At 36.4% G+C, this 14462-nt stretch overlaps 2 protein-coding genes across 6 annotated transcripts in view; one reads left to right on the top strand and one right to left on the bottom strand.

Moving 5' to 3' along the window:
• Positions 1–11545, bottom strand: part of LOC107876315 (A-agglutinin anchorage subunit-like) — a gene marked incomplete in the record, with an annotated part of 41200 nt that extends 29655 nt beyond the window's left edge. Inside the window, 1 exon segment of the mRNA XM_047415099.1 lies at positions 11427–11545. Coding sequence (XP_047271055.1) covers positions 11427–11545 — 119 coding nt within the window.
• LOC107877551 (DEAD-box ATP-dependent RNA helicase 1) overlaps positions 1–12579 on the top strand; it is a 60034-nt gene extending 47455 nt beyond the window's left edge. For 2 of the 5 annotated variants that reach the window (XM_016724221.2, XM_047415094.1), the window contains exon 11: positions 11993–12579. Coding sequence is in view for 2 of the 5 variants with exons in the window: in XM_047415095.1 (XP_047271051.1) it covers positions 2165–2270; positions 2495–2586 (198 nt within the window). In the remaining 3 variants the exon portion in view is untranslated. Of the gene's footprint in view, positions 1–2164; positions 2271–2494; positions 2667–11000; positions 11557–11992 lie in introns of those variants that run through there. The other 3 variants (XM_047415095.1, XM_047415098.1, XM_047415096.1) reach the window with 3 other exon arrangements.
• The last annotated feature ends 1883 nt before the right edge of the window (positions 12580–14462 follow it).

Genomic DNA, 14462 nt, shown 5'->3' with positions numbered 1-14462 from the left:
ATCATCTATAAATGTCACAAAGTACTTGAAATGAGCATGAGAAACAATTGGTGAAATACCTCAAACATCACTATGAATGACGTCAAAACACTTTGTAGCACGACTACCAAAATTAGGAAAAGGAAGAATTTTACTCTTGCCTAATTTACAAGTGGAACAATCAAAGGAAGCAGTGGAAAATTGATTGTTGTTCCCCAATAAACCCGAATTTGATAAATAGATAACACAATAGAATTTGGATGTCCTAAGTGCTTATGCCATACCTCACTTTTACTAGGTGTAGAAGTATAAGCAAATGATAGAAAACGAGGAATGGAAAAGTGTAAATGAAATAGTCGTCCAACTTTAGGCACCTTCGCAATTATCGTCCCTGACACCTGATCCTACACAAGACAACCATTACGAGAAAAATTCACATCACAATTATTATCTACCAATTGTCCAACTGAAATAAGACTAGTGGAGAGCTTTGGTGACACAAGAATATTGTTGAAAGTTTTAGTAATATCCCCAACCTTGGTAATGGGTAAATTACTACCATTGGCAACTTGAATTTGTGATGGACCATAATACTTACGAACATTTTTTAGCATACTAGATAAGTTGGCCATATGATTGGAAGCTCCAGAATCAACAAGCCAAAAATTAGATGCAAGATCATTACTTTGTAGCCCTAAAGCTGAAAAGGCTGACATGATCATTTGTCTTACCATTTCAGGAGTAAGAACTTGTCCCGAAGATGAGTTCTCAGTAGTGAAAACATTTGTCCCAGCTTGAAAAGCATTAACCTTACGGTTTTGAGGGCATGTGAGACACTCTATGATAATGTGTCCTTGTTGTCTGCAATAATTACAAAACTTCCTGCCACAATTGCTAGCAATATGACCATATCCCTTGCAACTGTAGCATTGAGTTCCAGTCATATCCTTACCCTTTCCTTTACCTTGGCAGCAAATGTAACAACAATATCATCAACTTGCTTGAAAGCATTTTGTGTGACAAAACGCTGCTCTTCCCGAAGTAATTCCCTTAAACAAACATCCAAGGAGGGAGACGGGTCACGATTCATCAAGTGGGAGCGAACAGTCTCAAACTCAGAGCGTAACTTCATAAAAAATTGATCTCGCTTGCTTTGCTCATGAACTTGTTGAACCACAGAGAGAGATTCGGCCGGTGTTTCGGCATAAACAATATCTGTAAATTCAGCCCATAAGTTCTGAAATCCAGAAAAATAATCCTGAATAGAAAGATCTTCTTGAGAGTAATTAGCAATTTCATAGTCTAAGTGAAAGTGTCGGGCACTATTATTTTGTTTGTAAACCCTTTGTAAATCCCACATGGCTTTAGCTGTCTTGTAAGGCGTGAGATTAAGAACAATAAGAGGGTCAAAAGCCATGTCATCACTCGAGCATCTTTAATCTTCCATTCACCTAACTTTGTAGGATCAGTAGGAGCAGGATCGGCTCCATCTATATGGCCCCATAGTTCTTTTCCAGTGACAAATAACTGAAACTGAAAATTCCATGACAAGAAATTCTTTCCAGTGAAACGAACGCTGAATGATTCAAACTGATATGAAGTCATATTTATGAAAACTAGACACACTGACTCAAAAAGAATAACCAAAATGACCAAGATCAAAATCCAAGGTGTTAATTGCCGAGGAACAATCAACAAAAACCAAAATTTTCCAAAAAGACTGAAAAGAACCACAAATGAACTCTATGAAACAAGACAGCCAAGAGAAGGCTTTGATACCATGTCAATTTTCTGCTGAATGCCTCTCAATATTGAGAGTCTTGTCATTAAATAGAAAATATTCAATGATTACATCCCTAAAGATCCGTTTTCCTATCCCTAAAGATTAGTTTTTCTTTCCCTCTAAATCCGCTATTCTATCCCACCAAATCTGCTCTTACTAAAGTCACTATTATTCTCTTTAACTACTAAATCAAATCTATGTAATTACACCAATATACAACAATAAATGATTACATTAATATACAATATTTACATCATGCTAACACCACCAAGTTCTCAACCATTTCATGATATACTTTTTGGTGGAGGAATTTGACTTGGGACTTCAAAGCACTTAACTTTCTTTTTCTTTTGTAGAAAATTCTTGCTTTATTATGGAACTTTCCAATGCTAATTTTTTCAGATTAAGCGCTTCAAGAAGATGCTACAAAAAGCTGACTGTAACTCTTGCCCTACCTATGCTGTTTCTTCTGAGATGATAGAGTCACTCCGCCCTATGTACACCTCAGGTACTTTCTTTTACCATTTACAACATACTGGAAATACTTGGCAACCAAAGTGGATGCACTATATGTTGAAAAGTATGAAGAAACCAGCAGTAGTTTATTTATCTGATCTTATAATTAAACCTTGAGATCTCCTATTAGTCTTTTTGGTGAAAAATAAAACATTAACACATTTCTGCAATTACTCTTCAGTCTTCTTAATTGAACCACTTTTCATTGTTCTCTAGCTTTGGAGAAACTTAGAGAGAATGTTGAATCAGAGAAGTTTAAGGAAAGCAAGATTAGATTGAAGACTTCAAATGTGAGAAAGGAGAAGTGAAAAGCTGTCCGTGGTGATAACTTCCGTTTTCCTAGACAGTGTATTACTCAGTCGCCAACCAGTTTATGATTATTCCATGGGTGAGTAGCTACATTTTGAGGTTATTGTGGTATAGTCATTTTTATGTCGTTATGTTTCTTTGCTGCTTGCCTATGGATTGTTAGCGTCATTCTTGGTTCTTTAGTTGATGTCTCGCAAAAAAGGTACAAAAGGAAGTGTTCCAATGTTGTTTCCCCTGAAAGTGGTAATTCATGTTTTTTTGGTATTGTACTTTTGTCCTTTTTCTATTGCAGCTATCGTCATCCATTCAATGCAAATATTAAGATACGGTGGATATCTTTCAGGCTTACTGCTATTCGTATGATTTCTGTCTTTTGTTTAAAAAGTTGCACTGTTTTTATAAAAATTAATTAGAATGTTATGGTCATATGATTCTAACGAAACTGTTAGTATTCTATAAACTGAAAGAGAAGAAAAAGACAAAGAAAATAATGTATTACCTTTGTTTCTCTGATTATTTTGAGATCCATTAACTATAAGCCACCAGCCCATTTCTGCTCCGGATTATCTAGCTATTCTCTTAGGAAAACAATTTTTGTCATGAGTTCCCTAAGGTTGATGATCAGGGATTAGTGGTCCTTCCCCTAAAAAAGTGTAATTTTGAGGTGCCATTTTTGTCGAAGTAGTTCTTTCTTCTTCTGGTAATAAGAATTACACGGTTTAATTCATAAGGAAGCAGAGCAGAAATCAGACGTCCAGGTGTCTGAAAGCTAAAAAACTATGTTGACTAGTTTTCTATATACTTGAAAATTAGTCAAGGGATTTTTATGATGGAGGTTATGGAGTTCACTTAGACTGGACCGAAAACCTGTTCTATCCCGTACATGGCTCTCTTAGAGAAACAATCTGGAAGTGTTCCATAATTGTGCACTAAACAGACACACCATATGTCCGTGAGCAGAGCCACTTTGAGTTAGCTTCTCAGTTCCAATAATTGGATGATTGCACAATATTGTGATTGATTGTGGCAACAGAAGGTTGCACTATAGATGCATTAATATTAAGTATGAGTACTTCTACATTTTTGTGTTCTGGTCTAAATACATGTTGTGGAATAGAATACTTTGTTTATTTATAATAGAAACAAAAATACTGGCACCCAAGGGTGTGGTAAATGAAGTGGGAGAACCATGAAGTCTCAAGGTCAACTCTCAACCGTGACAAAAGATACTAGGTGATTCCTAAGTCGTGGTGCGCGGAGGTACCACGTATGTTGGTGGGAGCAACAAGCACCCAGTGGTATAATCGAGGTGCGCACAAGTTGTCATGGACACCACCGTAAAATAGTAAAAGAAAATGAAAATACCGTGCATAGCAATTTCTAACTGTACTAAAGTAACTTTGGGAAAATTTAAAGAACTAGCAATAAAAGTATACTGATAGTTTGATGTATGTATTTTCCTTTTCTCACACAGTTACATTTAGTCAATATATCTAGCAATAAAAGTTCACAGTCCATGTTTCGCAAACTTTGTAACTAAGAGAAAATTTGCCAAACAACAAAAAATCAGTAGATTGGTGAGGAAATTGGTAGTTGAAAGTACTCTCAGCAAGCTTAAGTAAGATACTTTAGCCTCCAAATACAGAAAAAGACCTCTGAACTTCTTTGAGAAAATATTTAGAATGTTTCTCGTTTGAAGATGAAGCAGAATAATTTGAAGATGATGAAAGCGAAGAACTCTTCAGGGAAAGTGACTTGCTTGTGCTAGCTTCTCTCTCCTCCTCTTTGATGGTTTCTAGCCTCTTTGAGGCTCGATGTCTCATGACATTTACAAACTGTGGTGGTGCTACCTCTGTAACAAACCTAGCAATGTGAGCGTTTGCCATCTTCGTAGTAGATTTTGGGAGAGACTACAGTTGAGGGAAAGGTTTAAGATGCTTTGGTAGAACTGTAGAAGTAATGTTTAAGAAGGAGGTGGGTTGTATTACTTAATAACCACAAAAGGGATGAGATTTATAGGGCTGTTGATTAAGTTATCCTTATCTGGTCTGGTTTAAATTGAATCAGTCGTCTTAATCGAGGTTTTAATTATTTTAGCTGTTAGTGCCGCCACTTACTTTTAGTCTTAACTGAACTAATACAGATGTTACCATCATCGTCGTCCTCTTGATGAGATATCCTCATATATGGAACCACAGAATGTAATGTGTCTATGCATGAGTAGAAAAAACAACATAACTTAAATATGCGGTATTTGTTGCTATTGAAAACTTCCAAATTTGAACTTTTCCTTATTGAGCTGGAACCTGCTGACTGAATGCCACATGCCCTTTCTTCATTTAGTGATTCACAGCATATGAAAATTTGTTTGCACCATAAACTAAGCATGTGTTTGCCTGGTTTAAATATGTTGAATGATTAATCCCAATCTCGACATCTGCCAAAAGCTACAGATGTATTCTGTTCAACATTATAGCTTTGTTGACTTACATAAACGACGTTTCCTTCATTTTAGGTCAAAAAAGAACCAACATCAAATACCCATCTCTCCAAATAAATCATTTCTAAAGCAGAGGGACGTAAGGATTCGTCTTCTTTTAGACAGCTTACTGCAGTATTTAATAGTTTCTTGGGTATGTCTGCTTCTTCTTCATCTCTGGCCTCTTCCAGTAGACGCCACTTGATGAAATTTCCAAGATCTCCCCCTTGGTTGACATATTCATCTATACTCGCTCTCAAATTGAGGCCACTCACCATATTAAATTGATACCGAAAACCAGCTTGATCCGTGAGGAGTTGAATTAATATCACTCCATACCCAAAAACATCACGCTTACTGAATATCTAGGAAAGTAAAAGAACAACAACAACAACATACCCAGTGTATTCCCACTTCCCACATAGTGGGGTCTGGGGAGGGTGGAGTGTACGCAGACCATACCACTACCTCAAGTGAAGTAGAGAGGCTGTTTCCGATAGACCCCCGGCTTAGGACCGATAATAGTATAACAAACACAAAAGATAAGTGCATATAAACTAGTACGCTATGCAAAACAAACTAACATTATAACAAAAACAAAAGATAAGTGCATATAAACTAGTACGGTATGCAAAATAAACTAACACTGCTAGCCACAAATAATACTACAGCCACAACACCACGAACAAGAAACTCCAGACACAAAAGAACGCTCCCCTACTATTACCGACGCACTCCCACCCCCTAATCCTCTACCCTAATCCGCGTCCTCCGTACCTTCCTATCAAGGGTCATGTCCTCCGTAAGCTGTAACTGCTCCATATCATGCCGTGACTCCGATCATTGTAAGGATCACTCCCGGTAGGGCACTGCATCTCCAAACGCGTGAAATAATCCAAAATCATAGAGGATTATTCTATCATTCTGCCTAAAAAAATAATGTAAATAGACATGTTAATCACATAGAAATACATTTCTTTAAACTACGTAGAATCGTTGTTTCTTCCATAAGAATTATCTAGTCATGTCCTCATCAAACATAATGTTAGGGGGTCTAAGATCGACCAGGCAACCCTTCGATGTTTTGTGCACCAAATGTAGCGCATAAGCGATTTCCTTTGCTACATTTTTAACCTGGGTCCAATTCAAATTTTCCATTCTACTTTCCAGGTCTCCACTTGAAAACCATGAAAAACAGCTTTTCGTTGTTGATTGATACTTCACCCATACCCACAATTGTACTGATATTTTCATATGGCATTGTGATCAAAGCAGATGCTTCACCCTGCACAAGAAATATCTTTAGCTAGTTTGATAATTCTAGTCATTGAAAGATACAACTAGTTGCTTAGATGTAAACAAGCCATTGGTTTACCATGAGGGCATTAATATGCGGATTCACTGTTCGATACTTTAAAGGCATAATCGCCACTGTCCAGCTCCCGAGGATTTTCATCCAATAACAAAATTTGGTAAACAGTTCCTTGTGCTCCAGAAGATTGAGATCTTGCTCCCTTCAATGCATCATCTAACAAGACAATATTGTTCTGGAGTCTTGTAGTATAATCTCTTACTGTTCAAAACTTAGAGCTTTTTAGTCTTTAAGTAAAAAGCACCAAGGCAGTGCAAAAGCATAATTACAAAAATGTGAAAAACCTGAATGGTTCTCATACTTAGAAAGAACCTTATATGTCAACTAAAACTTTTGTATTCTCTGCCCAATTTTCTTTACACAGAAAATGAAACAAAAGAATATGTGCCCTCCATCTCAAATTACCTGTCGCGCTTCTCTTTCACACCCCTTACGAAAACATTAATAAAGGAGGGGTTTTTGACCATTTTACCCTAATTTATGTCGTAAGATCTCTCTTCATCAAATATTTACTCTAGTGAGGTGTTTGTAATCTTCAACAACAATTGCTACTAATTTTCTACTTGAACCTCTAAAATGACAAATAACGTGTGACAAAGGGAGCACAATCCATCTTAAATTTTTGGAAAGAGTTGTATTTTCTTCGAAAGTTCATGTGTTTCTCTCCTTCCAAAATCATAAACTCTGCATTATGCAGCAAAACCAGCGGGCCAAAAGCTGCCTAATGTTATGCAATTGATATTGGAATTTGTAATACCATTAGAATTTTCTAGTAACCTCGCAATGAAGTATGGTGTTTTAGATCAAGGATACATTTATTTCGATGTGGACATTAGCTCTTTGTTCACAATTGAGATGAAACATTCAATTTTTATTTCACACATGTGATTTGAGCATCCAGGGTAGGTGACAAGAAACTGGTTGATTCCTAAGTCTTGGTGCGCAGAGGTATCACGTTTGTTGGTGGAGCTGCAGCACCTAGCGGTATAATCGAGGTGCTCACAAGTTGGCGTGGACACCGCAGTAAAGTAGAAAAAAAATGAAAATACTGTGCATAGCAATTTCTAACCATACTAAAGTGACTTTGGGAAAATTTAAAGAAGCAGCAATAAAAGTATACTGATAGTTCGATGGATGTATTTTCCTTTTCTCACACAGTTACATTTAGTAAATATATCTGGCAATAAAAGTTACAGTTTAAGCTTTACAGATTTTGTGACTAAGAAAAAATTTGCCGAAGGAAAACAACATGAAATCAGTAGATTGGTCAGGAAATTGAAAATCGAAAGTACACTCAGCAAGCCTAAGTAGATACTTTATCTTCCAAATACAGAAAGGACCTCTGAACTTCTTTGAGAAAATATTTAGAATTTTTTGCATTTGAAGATGAAGCAGAATAAGTTGAAGATGATAAAATCGAAGAACTCTTCAGTGAAAGTGACTTGCTTGTGCTAGCTTCTCTCTCCTCCTCTTTGATGGTTTCTAGCCTCTTTGAGGCTCGGTGTCTCATGACATTTATGAACTGTGGTGGTGCGACCTCTGTAACGAACCTAGCAATGCGAGCATTTGCCATCGTCTTAGTAGGGTTTGGGAGAGACTGCAGTTGCAGGAAAGGACCAAGATGCTTTGGTGGAACTGTAGAAGTAATGTTTAAGAAGGTGGGTTGTATGACTTAAAAACGACAAAAGGGATGAAATTTATAGGGTTGTTGATTAAATTATCCCTATATGGTATGGCTTAAATTAAATCAGTGTCTTAATCAAGGTTTTAAATATTTTTAGCTGTTAGTGCCGCCACTTACTTTTAGTCTTAATTGAACAACATGACTTAAATATGCTGTATTTGTTACCATTGAAAGCTTCCAAATTTGAACTTTTCCTTGTTGAGCTGGAACCTGCTGATTGAATGCCACATGCCCTTTCTGCATTTACTGATTCACAGCATATGAACAGTTATTGTGATTGGTTGTGTGCACGTAACGGACAGTTGCACACTTGCACTAGAGGCATTTTCCATCTTTCTGGAATTTTAGTTGGTAACTTGATTAGCATCTCTGTATGGAGCGGAGTGTTGGCCAGTCAAGAACTCCCACATTCAAAAATTGAAGGTGGCGGAAATGAGAATTTTGCATTGGATTGGATGTGTGGACTTACTAGAGGGGATAGAGTTAGGAATGAGACTATCCGGGAGAAGGTGGGAGTGGCTTTGGTGGAGGACAAGATGCGGGAAGTGAGGCTGAGATGGTTTGGGCATGTGATGAGGAGGGGCACGGATGCCTCAGTTCATAGGTGTGAGAGACTAGCTTTGGATGGTTTCAGGAGGGGTAGAGGTAGGCCGAAGAAATACTGGAGGGAGGTAATTAGACGTGACATGGAGCAGTTACAGCTTACTGAGGATATGACCCTAGATAGGAAGGTATGGAGGTCGAGGATTAGGCTAGAAGGCTAGTGTGAGTGGGCGAGTCATAGTAGGTAGGGGGAAGAGCTTTGGTGTAGCCGGGCTAGTAATCCTAGGACTGTGTCCATAGGTAGGAGAGTTTGGGTGTGGGGGTGTCTTTGGTTTGTGAGTGCTTGCTATTACTGTATGGGTGTCTTATTTCTTATTTCTGTTATTCCATCCATCCTGTTTCATGTTTTATTATGATTTTGTTTACCATTCTTTGTCTTGAGCCGGAGGTCTATCAAAAACAGCCTCTCTACTTCTTCGGAAGTAGCGGTATGGACTGCATACATTCTACTCTCCCCAGACCCACTTTGTGGGAATACACTGGGTTTATTGTTGTTGTTGTTGTAACTTGATTAGCATCTCTTAATCCCTTTATGTGTTTTATCTACTAGAGACTTGTTTATTTCCCGCAGAATATTTATAATCTATATTTCAGATATTACTTATCACCATTGTAACGTAATGTTATCATCCAAGTCTTAAATTGTTTGTATGAAGAATCTTTAGTGAATGTCATGTTAACCTTAATCATACAGTTCAACTCGTGCTGCTCTGGCTTTTACTATGGCCACTTAGTAAACGTGTAACCTGGTAAATTTAGGAAGCTACCAGATTCTGATAGATCCATGTTGGTTCATGGAAGAAGAAAGAGAGTGAGTTAGTTCCATCTGAACAGTCCCTACTATATGTGATAATACACTAATGCGCAGAACAACAGGTATGGGAATGGCTGTAAAGATGAGAGGGTGACTCCAGAGAGTCGAAAGGATGATACCAAAAAGAGGAGCAACTACAAGGGGGTTATAATGGTTGTATCTCGTGAACCAGACAACGGTATCAAGGAAAGAGGAATCTGGCTGGGGAGCCAAAATCGGGGAAAGAGAAGGAGGAGAAAGGATTTTAACCTTAATAATACATGATTTTAGCAGATTAACAAAAATAATACAAAACGTTAAATAATATCAAAAACAGACCAAACTCATTTGCCAGTAATGTTTTTGACATTTGGTTCTGAAAAATGACTGATTAGGATATATACATCTTTCCAAAAATGATAAATAATTATATGAATATTGATTTTGTCAGAAAAAATTCTCAAATTTGTGGTAAACAAGGAAAATAATCGGATTAGCGCTGCTGTTGCTAGTTATGGAGGCGTAAGCTATGTGATTCTGTTAGCTAGGATAGAATGAAACCAAAACCCTATTTTAGGAATGATCCTAGGACGACCCAATACCCGAGCAGGGTATTGGGTCCATTAGAAAAGCTGTGTTATTTCTTTTTTCATGAAGATGAAAGGTAAGAAAAAGAGGAAAATGTGCTATCAATGGTGGTGGAAGTGGGATTCACTACTACAAATTAACAATGGGGATCGGTAATATTTAGATGTTGTGTGATCCGAGTCCGACATTAAATGAAACAAGATTGCGGCACAGGTAATAGACACAACTCGGAAATAAAATGTAACTCAGGAATCAGGATTACATAAAGTTTTATTATTACTGCTAAAAAAAAAGCGACACTCTCTGTCTTTGGAAACTTTTAGCTGGATGGTAAAACGTTACTGCAGAGTATGTTTATGCATGGTAATTTTCACAAACGCTGTATTATATAAATTAAAAATTCGGAGGAGGATGAATTCCTGATAACAAGGAAACAGAGGTAAGCCTCAAAAGGGGTAGACTTGGGGGTGGGGGTGGGGAGTGGGGGGTGGGGGGAGGATACGGAAGCGTAGAAAAAACTAAAAATTCTAGGGTACTAAACTAACAGAGGAAAAATACATTGAGGGGGTTTCTTTTGATTTGGAGGAAAGCACCAGTTTGAACAATAGGAAGAACTGCTGGGCGCAAGATTAGTTAGCGTTATGTTCTACGAAAGGGGAGCAGTAGGAAGTTGTTCAATTTTTTGTTTTAGTATGAATGCTACTTCTCGCATTCTGCTGTGTTTAGATGTAATTAAATTCACTGTGCTTAGTGTGTTATCGTATGCTTGTATTGCCCTTCCTTAATGCCTGTTTTATAGAACAACATATATTATCGATGTATAAAAAGAAACAGAAACCGAATGTACATAACAATTTCATAGCCATACTGAAGTAAATTTGGTAATATTTACAGAAAATTGCATGATAGTCCGAAGGAGGAATTTTCATCATCCCACAGAGGTTACATAGAGTCAATATTTATCTAGTCTCAGCAGAGCTTGGACTCCGTCCAAAGCTTCGCGGACTTTCTTACTAAGAACGAGAGAAAATTTGCTGAAGGAAAATAACAAGGAATCAGTAGACTGGTCAAGAAATTGAAAAATTAAAAGCATTCTTAGCAAGCTAAAGTTAGATACTTTAGCTGCCAAATGCAGAAAACGACCTCTGAACTTCTTTGAGAAAATATTTTGAATTTGATGACGAAGCAGAATAAGCTGAAGTTGATGAAAGTGAAATATAACTCTTCAGAGAAAGCGACTCTCTTGTGCTAGCTGCGGAATAAGCTGAAGACAATGAAGGTGGAGAATAACTCTTCAGCGAAAGTGACTCGCTCATGCTAGCTTCTCTCTCCTCCTCTTTGATGGTTTCTAACATCTTTGAGGCTCGGTTTCTCATGACATTAACAAATTGTGGTGGTGCTACCTCTGTAACAAACCTAGCAATACGAGCATTTGCCATATTTTTCGGTATACTTAGAACTATTGTAGTAGTGTTTGAGGATAAGGTGTAGACTGTATGCCTTAAAAACACAAACGAGATGATATCTATAGCGGGGTTTGATTAAATTATCCCGTTATGGTCTGGCTTAAAATGAGCCTGTAATCTTAGTCGAATCTTTAATCATTTTTAGCTGCTAGTGCTGCAACTTACTTTAAGTATTAATTGTACAGACAAAAATGTCTCCCATCGCGGTCATCTTATTGAAGATACATCCTCACAGATGGGACCACGGAATGCAATGTGTCATTCCATGAGTAGAAAAACACAACATAACTTAAATACGCGGTTTTTGTTTCCATCGATATCTTCCAATATTGTACTTACCTCATTGTGCTGCAACCTTGCTGATTGAATGCCATATGGCCCTTTCTGCATTTCATATCTTAAACTGGTTCTTTCGTGCAGATTTCAGTGTATCGTGTAGTCGGTGGAGGGTCCAAGAAGACTAAACTGTGATAGCTGGACTTGCCATGAAGGTTCATTGCCAAATTCGAGCTTCTTACGCTATAATGTGAGAAAAATTCGAGTGTGTAGACACCCAAGATATGTCGATGGAGACGCGTTTGATATCGTCGGTATGAATATTGAGTGGCTGGGACTCTTCATTTCTGGTAAAAATTGGAAAACTGGAGATCTTCATCTTGAACTACGACTATAATGGCAATTAAAACTTTAAAAATGACATACACCGGTTTTCGTTATTTACTGCTCCTCTGATATTTGTTACTCGTGCAGAGGGTCTGCGTACGCTCTATCCTCCCCAGACGTTTTTATCGTTGATGACGATCTTTCATACTTACATTTTATTTATTTATGTTGTATATGGGTGATAACTTCGATCAGATATTTGCATTTTGTCAATTATTATCAGAGTTAATGGTTAAAATTATCATTTTTTCGAGAGTTTCACACCTCAACTATAAGATGATGTTGATTTTTCTGTTTTAAACTATCACCTTGTATTAAATCAAGTATCAATTGTTGTCTCATACTTATATTGGTGGGAGGTAGCATGTGTCATGCAGCAGAGCCACCTTGTGGTTAGGGGTTCATTCGAGCCACCTTCGATGGAAAATTATGCTATTTATGTATGGTTAATATCATTTTTTATGAATATATAGTTGATGTTGAATCTCCTTCGGCTTCGTGTGCTTACTTTTTTCGATTTTGAACTCCTTTAGTAGAAATTTTGGCTGTGTCACGTGTAATTAATCGACGTGTACTAAGTTATCTTAGTATAATTTAAAAAATTTATATGAAGATATTAAATTATTCTATATATTTCAAACAAAATGGATAAGACTAGAAGCAATTGGGCTCTACAAGTCACGTTCATGACAATAAATCGCGTGAATTAAACCAATAGAGTTGGCATAGTGGTTCAACGGTATGTTCCTTAAGCAAGAGGTCGGGGGTTTGATCCCCACCTCTGGCGAAAGGAGAAAACTCAGTGGCCAGTTTCCTACCGGTTAGTGCGCTGATCGAGGAATGAAGGATTAGTGTCACGGCTGTCAGTTGTGGGGATACCTTGGGAAAAAAAAAAAAAAATCACGTGAATTAACATGTACATCCATTTGGAAGATGTTGACAACAAACAACATTTGAAAGGTGTGGACTTAGGGCTCATTTGGTTGAAAAATTAAGTTATTTTCAAAATTATTTATCTCTCGATTGTTATTGTATTTTTAATGTGGAATAAAAAATAACATTACAGTTTATTCTGTGGATTTATCCAAATCAAACATCATTTTAAAACTAATTTTAAAATTAATTATCTCTTATCCTTTCGGTCATAATTACTAGTACTCGTATTAATTTTTGCTATTTATATTCGATAATTCTTTCTCATCAAAATTTTGGGCTTGGATCTTTTACAATATTCCCCCAGTGGCAGGAAAATATATATATATATATACATATTAAATATTAAATCTAGCATCATCAATGATAACTAAAATAGAAACTTTACATTTAAAATTAAAATCTATACTTAATATCATATCAGATTTGCAATTACTCATATTGATTTGGTATATTCAAAAACTCTTTCTTATCACAAAAAATATTAGGTAATTTTTCCCATATATCCTATCATTTATGAACATAGTCACATAATATTTGTTGCTGGTAAAAAATACTAAGCACTATCTCGTAAAATTAGTCGAGGTGTAGATACTACGGTCATTAAAAAAAGAAGGGCAAACAACATAAATTTCGACAGTTTAAAGTTTAATTGTAATTTTTTTTTTGATATTTTACATAATTATTGAAAATCTCAATTTTTGGTCGGTCGAGATATATAAATAGCTCTCGATACATCCAACGAAGATACATTTTTCCTTTGAAAAATTACATAATTAGCTTCCCATACAATTTTTTCACTTCCCATACAATTTTTTCAATCTTTGGTCTGTTGAGATACATACTACATCCAATGAAGATACATTTTTTTCTTTGAAAAAAATACATAATTAGTTTTCGATGCAATTTTTTTCAATGTTGGGTTTATCGAAATACATCATACATCCAACGAAGATACATTTTTCCTTTATAAAGATACACAATTAGCTCTCACTATGTTTTCCAATTTGAGGTCCGTCGAGATATATAATTTTCTCTCGCTACATTTAATGAAGATACATAATTAATTGAAATTCTTGTAATTATTTTGTAAGGATGGAGATTTGTGTATACATGTAATAAGTTAAGATGTATGCTTATGCTATTTTTATATAAAAGCAACAAAAAACTCTTTAACAAAATTTTGGGCTTCAATTGAGCTTGGGCCTTTCTTTACAATAAATTTTGGGCTTCTATTGGGATTGGACCTTTCTTTAAAATATTCTAAAGCCCATATAATAAATTTCTCCCAATT

Source organism: Capsicum annuum, chromosome 7 (assembly GCF_002878395.1).
Source record: "Capsicum annuum cultivar UCD-10X-F1 chromosome 7, UCD10Xv1.1, whole genome shotgun sequence".
NCBI lineage: Eukaryota > Viridiplantae > Streptophyta > Magnoliopsida > Solanales > Solanaceae > Capsicum > Capsicum annuum.
Note: the sequence above shows the minus strand (reverse complement) of the source record. Positions and strands in the feature narration are given on the sequence as shown.